The sequence below is a fragment of the Schistocerca gregaria genome, chromosome 7 (genome assembly GCF_023897955.1).
Source record: "Schistocerca gregaria isolate iqSchGreg1 chromosome 7, iqSchGreg1.2, whole genome shotgun sequence".
NCBI lineage: Eukaryota > Metazoa > Arthropoda > Insecta > Orthoptera > Acrididae > Schistocerca > Schistocerca gregaria.
In genome coordinates this window covers 158,638,917-158,654,558 of record NC_064926.1, presented here as the reverse complement: position 1 = coordinate 158,654,558, position 15,642 = coordinate 158,638,917, and the positions used below count along the sequence as shown (strand labels likewise).

General features: G+C 43.7%; 1 protein-coding gene across 1 annotated transcript in view; it reads left to right on the top strand.

Moving 5' to 3' along the window:
* Positions 1-1,188: 1,188 nt before the first annotated feature.
* LOC126281908 (uncharacterized) overlaps positions 1,189-15,642 on the top strand; it is a 1,469,616-nt gene continuing 1,455,162 nt past the window's right edge. Inside the window, exon 1 of the mRNA XM_049981233.1 lies at positions 1,189-1,431. Within this exon, the coding sequence (XP_049837190.1) occupies positions 1,332-1,431 (100 nt within the window). The 5' untranslated portion in view covers positions 1,189-1,331. The remainder of the gene's footprint in view (positions 1,432-15,642) is intronic.

Below are 15,642 nucleotides of genomic sequence, written 5' to 3'. Positions count from 1 at the left end.
AGATAACAGAACGCCGCATGTCATTCTCAATGGAGAGAAGTCTTCCGAAGTAAGAGTGATTTTAGGTGTGCCGCAGGGGAGTGTCGTAGGACCGTTGCTATTCACAATATACATAAATGACCTTGTGGATGACATGGGAAGTTCACTGAGGCTTTTTTCGGATGGTGCTGTGGTATATCAAGAGGCTGTAACAATGGAAAAATGCAGGAGGATCTGCAACGAATTGACGCAAGGCGCAGGGAATGGCAATTGAATGTCAATGTAGACAATTGTAATGTGCTGAGAATACATAGAAAGAAAGATCCCTAATCATTTTGCTACAATATAACAGGTCAGCAACTGGAAGCAGTTAATTCCATAAATTATCTGGGAGTATACACTAGGAGTGATCTAAAATGGAATGATCATATAAAGTTGATCGTCGGTAAAGCAGATGCCAGACTGAGATTCATTGGAAGAATCCTAAGGAAATGCAATCCGAAAACAAAGGAAGTAGGTTACAGTATGCTTGTTCACCCACTGCTTGAAGACTGCTCAGCAGTGTGGGATCCGTACCAGATAGGATTGATAGAAAAGATAGAGAAGACCCAACGGAGAGCAGCGCGCTTCGGTACAGGATCATTTAGTAATCGCGAAAGCGTTACAGAGATGATAGATAAATTCCAGTGGAAGACTCTGCAGGAGAGACGCTCATTAGCTCGGTACGGGCTTTTGTTGAAGTTTCGAGAACATACCTTCACCGAGGAGTCAAGCAGTATATAGCTCCCTTTTGCGTATATCTCGCGACGAGACCATGAGGATAAAATCAGAGAGATTAGAGCCCACACAGTCATACCGACAATCCTTTCCACGAACAATACGAGACTGGAATAGAAGGGAGAACCGATAGGTACTCAAGGTACCCTCCGCCACACACCGTCAGGTGGCTTGCGGAGTACGGATGTAGATGTAGATGTAGATCCTACTGATTCGATGCGGCAGTTGACATCCCCGCTCGCCACTCTGTGTTGACAGATGGAGTCGGGAAGTGGCTCGCGGGTGGTGGAGAACGACTCCGCGGCGGGCCGCAACTCAACAATGGGAGCACGTTGTGCTGGCACTGTGCGTCCGCGCCGCTGGCAGCTCCCCACCGCCGGCTGGCAGGGCCCGCCCGGCACAAGACGGCCGGCCGGCAGGGAGGCGGGGATCAGTCCGGCTCGCGACGCCGTCCCGACCGCCCGCCTCGCCGTAGCGCCGCTCCGCGCCGCGTCTTGTGCCGTGTGTGTGCTCTGTGCCGCGGTCAGCTGCGCTGAGGTGTCGTCGAGTGCGCGAGGCGCGGCCAGCCATGCGCCATGCTGGGCAGCGGACGTCCGCCCGTCGCCGCCGCGTCCGCCAGCATCCACTCCCTGGTGCTGCTCGCCGTCGTGTTGGCCGCGCAGCCCGCCACCACAGGTAACTCGCAGGCGCTGCGTCGCTGCAACAGGTGACGCGGGGGCGAACAGCTGGGGTCGCCCCACGCCGGCATCCGAGACTCGTCTCCGGTAACTGGCATCCGAAGAACCCTTACGGGCGATTCACACTTGACATTCAGGTCCTTAGGACAATGGTCAGTAGTTCCCAGCCTGGGGGTAATTGCTCCCTGAGGGGCAAGAATAACAATGCTTCTGTCAGCAAGGTCGCATTTCGTAGTAATAGGCGGCAAATCATCGAGTAAAACTGAAGTGATATCAGGTGTTCCCCAGGGAAGCGTCCTGGGACCTCTGCTGTTCCTGATCTATATAAATGACCTGGGTGACAATTTGAGCAGTTCTCTTAGGTTGTTGGCAGATGATGCTGTAATTTACCGTCTAGTAAGGTCATCCGAAGACCAGTATCAGTTTCAAAGCGGTTTAGAAAAGATTGCTATATGGTGTGGCAGGTGGCGGTTGACGCTAAATAACAAAAAGTGTGAGGTAACCCACGTGAGTTCCAAAAGAAATCCGTTGGAATTCGATTACTCGATAAATAGTACAATTCTCAAGGCTGTCAATTCAACTAAGTACCTGGGTGTTAAAATTACGAACAACTTCAGTTGGAAAGATCATATAGATAATATTGTGGAGATGGCGAGCCAAAGATTGCGTTTCATTGGCAGGACACATAAAGATGCAACAAGTCCACTATAGAGACAGCTTACACTACACTCGTTATTCCTCTGTTAGAATACTGCTGCGCGGTGTGGGATCTTTACCAGGTGGGACTGACCGTGGAGATCGAAAGGGTGCAAAAAAGGGCAGCTCGTTTTGTATTATCACGTAATAGGGGAGAGTGTGGCAGATATGACACGCGAGTTGGGATGGAAGTCATTAAGGCAAAGACGTTTATCGTCGCGGCGAGATCTATTTACGAAATCTCAGTCGCCAACTTTCTCTTCCGTATGCGAAAATATTTTGTTGAGACCAACCTACATAGGTAGGAATGATCATCAAAATAAAATAAGAGAAATCAGAGCACGAACAGAAAGGTTTAGGTGTTCGTTTTTCCCGAGCGCTGTTCGGGAGTGGAATGGTAGAGAGATAGAATGATTGTGGTTCGATGAACCCTCTGCCAAGCACTTACATGTGAATTTTAGAGTAATCATTTAGATGTAGATGTAGATATTCCCATTGCGAACTTGTATTTGTATAGGGTAGTGCGTACATAACACAGTTTGACTCAAAATAATGGGAAATTTTGAAACATGGCAATGATGCCAGTTAGTTGTCGACTAATGACATATTGAATCTACATCTACATCTATTACTCCGCAAGCCACCCAACGGTCTGTGGTGGAGGGCACTTAACGTGCCACCGTCATTACCTCCCTTTTCTGTTCCAGTCGAGTATGGTTCGCGGGAAGAGCGACTGCCGGAAAGCCTCCGTGCGCACTCGAATCTCTCTAATTTTACATTCGTGATCTCCCCGGGAGGTATAAGTAGGGGAAAGCAATACATTCGATACCGCATCCAGAAACGCACCCTCTCGAAACCTGGACAGCAAGCTAAACTTCGATGCAGAGCGCCTCTCTTCTAGAGTCCGCCACTTCAGCTTAATAAACATCTCCGTAACGCAAACACGCTTACCATATAACCCTGTAACAAAACGTGCTGTCCTTCTTTGGATCTTCTCTATCTCCTCTGTCAACCCGACCTGGTACTGATCCCACACTGATGAGCACTACTGAACGAATGTTTTGTAAGCTACCTCCTTTGCTGATGGACTACATTTCCTAAGAACTCTCACAATGAATCTCAACCTGGCACCCGCCTTACCAACAATTAATTTTATACGACATTCCACTTCAAATCGTTCCGTACGTATACTCACAGATATTTTAAAGAAGTAACTGCTACCAGTGTTTGTTCGGATATCATATAATCATGCAATAAAGGATTCTTCTTTCTATGTATTCGCAATACATTACATTTGTCTATGTTAAGGGTCAGTTGACACTCCCTGCACCAAGTGTCTATCCGCTGCAGATCTTCCTGCATTTCCCTGCTCCTACTGCCTTGCCCCTTAGTAAGCAGTAAACATGGAGCTATGAAATGGTGTGAAGCTTGCCTTTGCGGTAAAAGCCTATTACAAGAATACAAGTGTGAGGCTGCGCGCCGAAAACGTCGGACGGTATGGTTGTTTTCCTTCAGTACGAAAAAGCGCCTGGGTCCGCAATTTTGAAGGAACGGATTGTGCATTGAAGACGCAATCTACAGGAGGCCCGAACCAGTCGTACGGGAGACAATATCGAGGTTACGCGAACCGCTTTCGTAATAAGCCCACAGCGTTCTGTTCGGTGTCACGCATACTCTCTACAGTTGCATCGTCAAGCTGTTGTTGTGTGCTGTCCATAGGTTAGTTAGGTTTAAGTATTTCTAAGTTCTAGGGGACTGGTGACCATAGATGTTAAGTCCCACAGTGCTCAGAGCTATTTGAACTATTTTTTCAAGTTGTTGAACTGATAGTGAAACTGGATTTGGAATGCCATCCGTACAAACTGCATACAGTTCAGCAGCTTGAATATAACGAACAGCTAATGCGTAGACAGTATGTTGAAAGCGTGGTAGCAAAAGTGCACCACGATGATAATTTCAGTAACAACCTGTGGATATCGGACGAAGCTAATTTTCACCCTAGTGGTGTTGTCAATAGAGAGAAATATCACTACTGTCCTCAGAGGAATCGTGTGAGCTACGCGAGCGTCCATCACACAGCAGCAATGTCACTGTATAGTGCGCCAAGTCATAGAGTGGCGTTGTGGGCCTTACTTTTCCGAAGATGATGATGGGTTAGCAACCACTGTAAGGTCTGTTCGGTATGTTGCCATACTGGAAACATTTTACTGCCAATGGTTGGTTTCAACATGACGGAGCAACGACAAAATATGCACCGGTGTCGGTGGGAGCTGTGCAACGATTGTTTCGTAACCGTGTTATTTCAAGGTACGGTGGCATTGCACGGCCCCCTAGATTGCCTGACCTGACTGACTTTTTTTTCCTGTGCGGCAACCATAAGCAAATGTTTCGATAAGTTTCCCTCCGAATTGTTACCTAATAACTACAATGCGTCACCCCTAATTTAATTCCTCAAGAAGAAATGGATGATTTAAATGTCTGAATTGAAACTGTATTTCTGCACATGAGTTCCTATTCAAAATATTATGCGCTCATCTCCCTCCACGACTCCTAGACGTTTGTTAAGTTGTATCGGTAAATCCGAACACCTATATAATTTCCCGAGCGATAGAAAAAGTTTAAAATTGTGTTTCGGTCACAAAACAAAGTTATTGCTTAAAGACCGTTACTGGTATCACCATTTTGTACGACTGTAGTAGTAGTTGTTGTTGTCGTAGTAATAGTCATCGTTAACGTCGTTGTTGTGGTGGCCTTCAGTCAGAAGACTTTCCGTGCTATTCTGTCCTGTAGAAGCCTCTTGATCTCTGAATAATTACTTTCTACGAGAATGAGATTTTCACTCTCCAAACTTTACAGAAGCTCTCCTGGAAGGTAGGAGACGGGGTACTGGTAGAAGTAAAGCTGTGAGTACCGGGCGTGAGTCGTGCTTCGGTAGCTCAGATGGTAGAGCACTTGCCCGCGAAAGGCAAAGGTCCCGAGTTCGAGTCTCGGTCGGGCACACAGTTTTAATCTGCCAGCAAGTTTCATATCAGCGCACACTCCGCTGCAGAGTGAAAATCTCATTCTGGAAACATCCCCCAGGCTGTGGCTAAACCATGTCTCCGCAATATCCTTTCTTTCAGGAGTGCTAATTCTGCAAGTTTCGCAGAAGACCTTCTGTAAAGTTTGGAAGGTAGGAGACGAGGTACTGGCAGAAGTAAAGCTGTGAGTACCGGGCGTGAGTCGTGCTTCGGTAGCTCAGATGATAGAGCACTTGCCCGCGAAAGGCAAAGGTCCCGAGTTCGAGTCTCGGTCGGGCACACAGTTTTAATCTACTTTATACGATTTTACCCCACATATTTCCCTCCAGTACTAAACTACGGATCCCTACTTGTCTCACAATGTATCCAGTCAACTGATCCCTTATTATAGTCAGATCGCGACACGAATTTCTTTCCTCCACAGTTCTATTCTATATCTCCTCATTAGTTATGTGATCTACCCAGCTAATAGTCAGCACTGTTCTGTAGCACCACATTTCAAAAGCTTCTATTCTCGTCTTGGCTAAACTGCATATCATCCCTGTTTATCTTACATTCATGACTACATTCCATACAAAATCTTTCAGAAAAGACTTCGTAATACTTAAATCAATATTCGACTTAAGCAAATTTCTCATTTTCAGAAAAGCTTTCCTTACTATTGCCAGTCTACATTTTACATCCTCTCTACTTCCAACGTCGTCAGTTATTTTGCTTCTCTAATAGCACAACTCATCTATTACTTTTATAATCTCGGCTCCTAACCTAATTCCCTCAGCATCACCTGATTTAATTAGACTATATTCCACTGTCGTTCTTTTGCTTTTGTTGGTACCTTATAGCGTCCTGTTAAGACACTGTCCATTCCGTTCAACTGCTCCTCTAATTCCTTTGATGTCTGTGACTGTTAAACGTCATTGACAGAACTCAAAGTTTTTATTTCTTCTACCTGAACTTTAATTAATGCTCTACGACTATACTGATTTCATAAGTTATCAGTAACTGCATATTTTTCAAATATGAACAGTAATGCGTGACACAGTGTGATGGAGGGCACAGTTCGTAGAACGACTATACGAACGATATATTTCTCGCCCACTAGAACTACACACTTCATACTTTGTACCATGTGTCTATGACAGTAAAACAGAGACATATACATCGCATATGATATAAAAATGAAAATGCCGTGTGGCTACGGCGTCCTGCCAGGTAAACCGTTCTCCTGATGCAAGTCTGCTTGTAGTATAACAGAAGAAACAAGTGCAGTGGTGAACACTGCATACTGTGTTTAGCCTGTAAAGAACACCTAAGGTTTCGGCAGTGTTTAATGGAAGTTTTCAATATGTACCTCACTATCTTAATAAATGAGGTTCGATGTTGAAATGTATGTAAACTATATCTAGGTAGAGGAAGGCATTAATAATGCAATAGAATTGTGGTTTTGAGGACCCATATCTTCTCTAAGTTAGTATATCGCTGGGAACCTGTGATCCCCTTCCTATGTGCTGCAGCTGCAGGGATGATCTTTCTCCATTAGCGGTCACACGGCAGATCATCACAAGCGCAGTCTCAGATTTTCGTTATTCCAGAGAAATGCATGCACGTCAGAAGGAACTTTGCATCGTAGTTCAGTATAACACAGGCACTGCAATATCACGTTCATCAGCCGACTTTGCCGGCCGTGGTGGTCTCGCGGTTCTAGGCGCGCAGTTCGGAACCTTGAGACTGCTGCGGTCGCAGGTTCGAATCCTGCCTCGGGCATGGCTGTGTGTGATGACCTTAGGTTAGTTAGGTTTAAATAGTTCTAAGTTCTAGGGGACTCATGACCACAGCAGTTGAGTCCCAATGTGCTCAGAGCCATTTGAACCATCAGCCGACTTTCAAATAAAAAAATGGTTCCAATGGCTCTGAGCACTAAGGGACTCAACTGCTGTGGTCATCAGTCCACTAGAACTTAGAACTATTTAAACCTAATTAACCTAAGGACATCACACACACCCATGCCCGAGGCAGGATTCGAACCTGCGACCGTAGCAGTAGCACGGTTCTGGAATGCGCGCCTAGAACCGCGAGACCACCGCGGCCGGCGTTTCAAATAAAACGTCTCACCTCTACAGGAGTATGTAAGATATCCATGATTAAAGAATTTGTTGCTAGCGCACTCGAGCTGATGCAATTTCGATGTATTTCTCACGCGCTGCCTGCGACATGTAAGCTATAAGAGAATCTGAGACCAAAGAGCAGTGTTGACTGCAGTAGGAACTGTGTGGCAGTAGGAGTAAGTTGTTACTAGCGAGCAGTCGTGTGTACGGAGTTGGCTGGGCCGGTGCTGGGGAGCGATGGCAGAGCCTGAGCGTTGTAGGATAAGGTAAAAGCAGCCTCGCCCATATGTAGGATCGTTACATCAAGTCCCATGTAAAAGATTTTTTTTAAATCGTTTAATAACAATCTTTCTCATAAAAAGTAACTTTTTACAATCATTTATTTCAATTTAAAGAATTTAATAATTTCTGCGATCCTTGGTCATCCCGATTATTGAAAAGAAAAATCAGTTCTTTCCTTTTATATAAGACAAATCTATCGGTCAGCATTGCACTTAGCTGCGACAGGAAAATTTCTTATAGGAGCAGATATATACGCGTTATCCGGCGACCTAATTAAGGTAAGATTTTTCAGTTTATTCAGAATGATGTGTCAGGGCCATGACGCAGCACTGCTGACGTCCAAAATTTCCCAGGTTAAATTGACTGTCAATTATTGAAAGGTTATAAGTGAGCGACAATTTTATTGAGAGGTCTGTCACATTGTATTATTGGTAGGTTACGGAATTTATCTGTGGGAGGTTAAGCTGAATGCTATAAATAATTATATTTCTTACTGTTGGTAGGTTACGCTAAATGTCAATGTCATGGTTATAGTTTTTACTGTTGGGAGGTTTGGGAACTTTTACTTTTGAGAGGTTACACTAAATGAGAATATTATTCATATTATTTTATTTTGTAGGGAGGTTACAAGTATACGTAACTGATGTAGGAGTTCAGGTTGTACACACACGGTTGGCGATGTGGGCAAGTTTCGGTTTGGTCATGACTCGTGCACTGGTAGCCAAATGGTCAGCCGCCACGGCTGTTCAGTGTGCTCGGTCAGAGCACTGCATGCCCTCTGCAATAAAAAGCCGAGTAAAGGAATCAACGATCAACTTGAACGGATGTCACGTGACGTCTGTCCAGACCAAATGCAACGAACAGTACCGAACAAAATGGGGGGGGGGGGAGGGAGGGGGAAGTTGAAGAGACCGCTCGTGATAAGCGGGAAATCCGTGTTGAGTCCTCACTATCGTCACTCCATTCGACAGCAAATGGTTGTCCATATTTGCAACTCCGAGTACGTGTAATGTGTTGCGTTACTGGTTTCCCGACAACAAATGAACAGTAGTTATGTAATGACTACTACTCTGCTTTAAGACCAACACTGTATTATTATTATTATTATTATTATTATTATTACTATTATTGCTGCTCATAGAGAATTCTCCCAATAAATGGAGGACGTTAAGGAAGCAAGTCAATCAACTTTTCTTCATTTTTCTTATTGCTCCAATAGTCTTTCATTCTTTCCTATAAAGCTTGTTTACGTTCTTCCAACCACTTTGGTCTGTATTGTTTTGTTTTGGTTGCTCTTATGTAACTTCCCATTTGTCTGCTTTATGCCCGAAGATGTTTCCTTTTAAAATGTGTATTGGTCTTATTTTTGAGGTCGTTTCGAAGTTTGTTCAGTGAAGGTATTGAATTCGTAAGTAATGTTACACAGTCTATTATCTTCCTTGCCAGTCGTTTTTCTGGTGGTCTATTTAGAAGACCACAGAGTTTGATTCGTCTTTCTTAATGTCATTGTCGATGTTTGAAAACGTTTCCGTCGTTTTCATTGATTGTAGCCCGTAACCGTGTTGGGTACGATCTACTCCTAACGTTTTCCTAATGAAATTTCTCTCTTTTCTCTTTCTCTCTCTCTCTCTTTTTATTTCTTCAAGTACGTGTTTTCTATTAAGTGTCAGTGTTTCGATTACATAGAAATAGAGGACTGTTGGAGAATGAAATTTTCACTCCACAGTGGAGTGTGCGCTGATATGAAACTTCCTGGCAGATTAAAACTATGTGCCGGACCGAGACTCGAACTCGGGACCTTTGCCTCTCGAGGGCAAGTGCTCTACCAACTGAGCTAGCGAAGCACGACTGCCGGCCTCGGTGGTCTCGCGGTTCTAGGCGCGCAGTCCGGAACCGTGCGACTGCTACGGTCGCAGGTTCGAATCCTGCCTCGGGCATGGATGCGTGTGATGTCCTTAGGTTCATTAGGTTTAAATAGTTCTGAGTTCTAGGGGACTGATGACCACAGCAGTTGAGTCCCATAGTGCTCAGAGCCATTTGAACCATTTGAAGCACGACTCACGCCCCGCCCTCACAGCATCAATTCCGCCAGTACCTCGTCTCCTACCTTCCAGACTTCACAGAAGCTCTCCTCCCCCACGCTGTGGCTAAGCCATGTCTCCGCAATATCCTTTCTTCCAGGAGTGCTCGTTCTGCAAGGTTCGCAGGAGAGCTTCTGTGAAGTTTGGAACGTAGGAGACGAGGTACTGGCGGAATTAAAGTTTGGAGGGCGGGGCGTGAGTCGTGCTGGGGTAGCTCAGTTGGTAGAGCACTTGCACGCGAAAGGCAAAGGTCCCGCGTTCGAGTCTCGGTCCGGCACACAGTTTTAATCTGCCAGGAAGTTTCAGAGGACTGTTGGTTTTATCACTGTGTTGTAGCCTGTCTTGACGTGGATTTCTTTGTTGTAGAGGTTCTGGACTAACCCTAATGCTTTTGTGACGTTTTGGAGCCAGTTTCGCTGAGAGATATTTTCAAGGTTTCTCGGTTCGCAGTTGGCCTCAGTATAATGCACATATTTTAATTTGTTTGATTTTAAATTAGTGTGCAGGGTGTAGGAGAAGCAAGTGTCATTACATACAGGAGTGGAGCACAGGAAGAACGTTTTGAACATGTGTCTACTCCCCAAAGTAGAGAGTTAGCTTTCTTTTCTGAAGAGGAGTTCTGGGTAGCATTTGTGAGGGACAGAGAAAGTTTTATTATTATATAAAAAAGGTTGTTAGAAATAAACAGTAGCGTGTCACTGATTCAGGCACAGTTAATAAAACACGCCATCATTTTAGAAATGAAAGTGTTCAAAGAAAATTCTTTTTTCGTGGCAAAGTTTAGTTAGGCGCCAATGTTGACGACGGGGGAGGGAGGAGCGTACAGCATTATTCCAGGCTGTTCTCGTAAACAGCACCTGTTAAGGCAAGAATTTCCTAGCAGGTAAGCTGAGACATGTTGAAAGCTCATACAAAAGCGGCCATTAACTATTTCTGGGACACTTTGCGATTTCTGTGAGGGGCTGATATGTGATGGACGGGCTTTGTCGTTAGGAGCATCAGGAAGAATGCATTCGTCGTTATTCTCTACGGTTTTCGTTAGGCTGGCCGGTGTGGTCAACTGTTCTAGGCGCTTCAGTCGGGAACCGCGCGACTTCTACGTCGAAGGTTTGAGTCCTGCCTCGAGCATGGATGTGTGTAATGTCCTTAGGTTTAAGCAGTTCTAAGTTCTAGGGCAGTGATGACCTCAGATATTAAGTCCCATAGTGTTCAGAGCCATTTGACCAATTTCATTTGGTGAGGCGAGGAGGAGGGGGGGAGGGAGGTATGGAGGCTTCGGAGGGGAGTGTACTAGCTGACATCTGATTGCAGTCGGGGGCAACGATCCGAGAAAGATTGGGAATCACTGCTATATGTGATACCGACTTTTGAAACGACTATCTCTCTCAGCTGACTAGTGGCAGCAGCAGGCCACTTCTGATATACTGTTCAGTTTATTTTAACTATAGCATTTGCAATAAGTCTGTCTTCATTATAATGATGAAATCCTGTGCAGCGTGTGACAGTACCGAAATATATGTGAAGGAAAGGAATGTTTCTTTCCATGGATAAAACTGTCAAAAAAAATGCGAGCACATGTTTCGAGAGTAAGTCAGTGAAATTACAGGTCAAGACTAAGTGATATCGGTGCCAAGCAGATACGTGTTCTTCTATTTGAGAGTACTTATTTGTGTCTAAATATTACAATCAAAACGATATCGCTTATTCTGTATCTACCTCTTGAAAATTCATAGGTCCTCAGGTGTGTAACTTGATGAGTGATAAGATTCTGAGACAATATGTTGATATCTAGCACACAGCAAGTGTTTCCCGTATAATCAACATTTCGTAAGACGTTATGCTTCTTATCTTGATATTGTTTTTGATATTTGTACAGGATTAAGCACAAATGATAAAAAACAACATTTGTATTGTGTAATAACCGGACGTTGCGGACAGAAACAGATGTAATTTCTTATAAAAGCATAACGCAACATTTCACACGAATGGCTCAGAAATCGTCAATAAACTATTTCCTTTCCTCCTCCTTTGTCGTGTCCTGGCGAGGGCCTCCCGCTGGGGAGACCAGTTTTCTGATACAAGTATTTTTAGTAGACACCACTTCGGCTACTTGCGTGTCGATGAGGATCAATGATGAGTGGGACGACACAACAGTGTGTCCCCAAGCGAAGAAAATCTCAGATACAGCCCGGAATCGAACCCGGGCCCCTCTCACTGCATTCTACCGCACTGACCATTCGACGATGGAAGCGGAATACTCGTGTCTAGGCGTATACTAAATGAGTCAAAATGCAAGGAATATAGGAATTCACTGAAGAAATATAAGCCTGTCGCTTGTAAATGGAAACAACTCTCACTAAGCTACAGAGATACATCGAGAAGGAATACAGTGCAAAAAGGTAAAGAAATTGAACTGAATATTGGCATGACTCAAGAAATAGTTCAAATGGCTCTGAGCACTATGCGACTTAACTTCTGCGGTCATGAGTCGCCTAGAACTTAGAACTAATTAAACCTAGCTAACCTAACGACATCACACACATCCATGCCCGAGACTGGATTCGAACCTGCGACCTTAGCGGCTGCTCGGCTCCAGACTGTAGAGCCTAGAACCGCACGGCCACACCGGCCGGCAGGCATGAGTCACCGAAGGCTGACATGTTCCGTGCGATGTCAGCACAAAAATTCTACGTTCCACTGTTCTGCATTCAGCAAGGTCTTTCAAAAGAAATGTAACTCGACGTGCTTCAGCGATGGATAATGCCACAGCTAGTTTAGGGTTACAATTTTCAGCAAGGTGGAGCACTCCCACATCTGGGCATGGAGTTCCGCAAATTTTTAAATCAGCGTCTTCCAAACAGTTTATCCGACGCCGTGGACATGACGACTGTGTGTACTGTTCTTTCCCTCCTAGACCTCCTGATTTCTTCTCACGGGGCTAGTGCGAAACACCGGCTTAACTTCAACTTTTAATATCGGCCGTCAATTTTGAGCCATCAGGTAGTATTGTTGTTGATGACGTCATTCGTTCTCGGGCTGACACGCGTTTCAGTGCGAGATTCAAATTTATCTTCGGTTGTCCTTGTAACGAGCTAAAAAATGTGTGTATAATTCACATGGACTAGGAATTCCGGAACAACATATTTTCCTTTCGAATATAAAATGTTTGGCTGACGTAGGCTGTGTGTTACAGTGACGTTAGTATATTAACCCTTCGTCTTTTATTATTATTATTATTATTATTATTATTATTATTATATATACCACGATTCGTTGATCAACCCGACATTTGGCTACGGTACTTATACCGCGTTTTTGCCTTTTTTTACTACCATTAATTTTCGGTATTTTATATGTCTGTGTTTTAAATTTAGGTGCATTGGTCAAACGATGTTTTCGTAACATTCATAGTTGGTCCGAGCTAATTTCGGGTTTTTAGTGTCTTTCTAATCAACTATTGTAGAGCAACGTGCTTCTGTGGTTGTTCCGATTACCATTTTTAGCTATGATCGCGATATTCTAATTGCTATTTTAGATTTTCTTGTTCCCACTCAAAATCTCCAGTTTCTCGCCGATGTCCCATGTATGCTTCTGTATAATATGTTTATGGGAAAGCCTAAAGTCACTGGCCGCCATTTCGAAATCATTTTTGTGCTACAGTTTTTGGGCTTGTTAATATGACGTCATTGTTCAAAGTCAGCTGATGATATCGGAGGCTCTGGTTTATCCGAAAGACCTTGTGTATGTGTCTCCTTTATCAGATATCATTCCATAACTCAAAATGTTAATTTCCAGTACGCTTGTGTTCGTGGCTCTGCATATGTTTCAGACACTGTTGTGAAAAGAATTATCGATTGGCTGTTGTCTAAGGCGTTTTTACAGAACAATTCCTTTCTTTACAGTTATGATACCTTTAAGACCATCTCTAACATCAATAAATGGACCACACTGTTCAAGTCTCAATTACAGCTACTTAAATATTTCAATACAAATTACTAATGAACTAGCTATTACCTCTACTCTTAATTACAATTTCAACGAAACATTGTTATTTTGACATACTTAGCTCTGGCAGGATAACCCTGTCAGATTACCTTCACTAGCGACGAGGTGTCGGGGCGCTACTAACAGCCCTAATTCACTGTCATAAGTTCGGTGGTAGTAGCAGGCCGCGTCCTCTTCGCCAGAAACCTGGCACAGCTCTTACAGAAAACCTATAAAATTTGTATAAAATTTGTTAAGAATTATGATTTTGACTCCATTGACTGTAATTCTTTGTAAAGTATGGCTACACATCAAATAGATTTAGTCATTTGTAAGTGCTATATTAATGTTTAATTTCCCAGTAATTACATCACTTCAGATGGTTTCTACACCTACATCATATTCTGCATGCTATTAACCCTGTGTGGCGTAGGGTATTTGTGGTACCACTTTCCCTGTTCCAATCGCGAATAACGCGTGGCAAGAACGATTGTCGGTAAGCCTCTGCACTGCCTCTAATTTCTCTAATTTTCTTGTCGTTGTCGTTTTGCGATATATGTGTCGTATGTTTAAGGAAGCAATATGTTGTCCGGCATTCGCGGGAAGTGTCGTCTCGAAATTTAGATGGTAAATGTCTCCGTGATGCACAATGTCTTTCTTGTATCGTCTGTCATAAGAGTTGGTTGAGAATCTCTGTAACACTCTCGCGCCGACCAAACGATGCCCAGACGAAACGCGCCGTTCTTCGATGGGTCATCTCTATCCCTTCTATCAGTCGCCGGTGAGAATCCGAATTCAATTAACAGTACACAAGAATCGGTCGAACAAGCGCCTTTTAAGCCACTTCCTTCGAGGATGTGTTACATTTCCATAAGGTAACTTAAGGTCGCTCAGAATAGTTATTCCTAGCTATTTTACGGTAGAGACTTTTTCCAGTAATTTCTCATCTATAGTGTAGTTGTATGGTAGTGGATTTCTTTTCCTGTGTGCTTCCAATGTGTTGCATTTGCTTAATTTCAGGGTCAACTGCCCGAGTATTCACCATTCATCAGTCTTCTGCAGGTCGTTCTGAAGATCGATACTGTCTTCTGGCATTGTCACTTTGTTATAGACAACAGTATCAGCTGTGAACTGTCTTAAGAAACTTACGTCGATTTCTGCTAGATCAGTAATATGCAATTCAAACAGTAACATTTCACAAATCCTTTGGGCACTCAGGATATTACCTTTACATCTGTCAGCTTCATTTCGTTAAGAGCGACGTGTTGAGTTCTGTCTGTAATGAAATCTTGAAACAAGCCATAAATCTGGTTCTATACTCGATAAACTCGCAGTCAAGGAGCAGTGCATCAACCTGGGAGCCGTTTTCTACAGCGCTAAGTCTCTCCCGGTGAAACAGAGGGAGCTGAGTTTCGCAAAATATGTTTGCGTAATCCACATTCATTTTTATAGAGGAGATTTTCGTTGTCCAAAAAGTCGTAATTATTGGACATAATGGTCCTTAATTCTATAACAGATTGATGCCAACGATGCAGGCCAATAATTATATGCATCGATCCTATGGTCCTTCTTGGAAACGGGAATGGCCTCCTCTTTTTTCCAATAGAAGCGGAGAAAGTTTTTTCGCATTATCTTTGTAGAATCATTTAGGTATGTCATCTGGTGCTGATGCCTTTCCACTAATAGGCGATTGTGGTTGCTTTTCTCTTCCACTGTCGGTTATCTCAGTATCTGCCATTTCGACGTTCGTACGATCATTGAAAGGAGGGACTGTGTTATGAGCTTTATCGATGAAACAATTTCGGAAGACTAAATTTCTTTACTTTCGGTGCCAATATCGTCACTGCGTGAATCAATAGATGATTTTGAAACGCTTAGTGATTTTACGTAAGATCTGGTTTTTACTCAGATCGGTTGACAAAAATTTTACATCCAATGTCATCGCACGCTTTTCTCATTTCTCTCCTTACGCTCGATTCACCCGGGGTTGCAGTTGGAAGTCTTCCTCTGACGTCAAAGGTGATATTTTCGTTTGAATAAC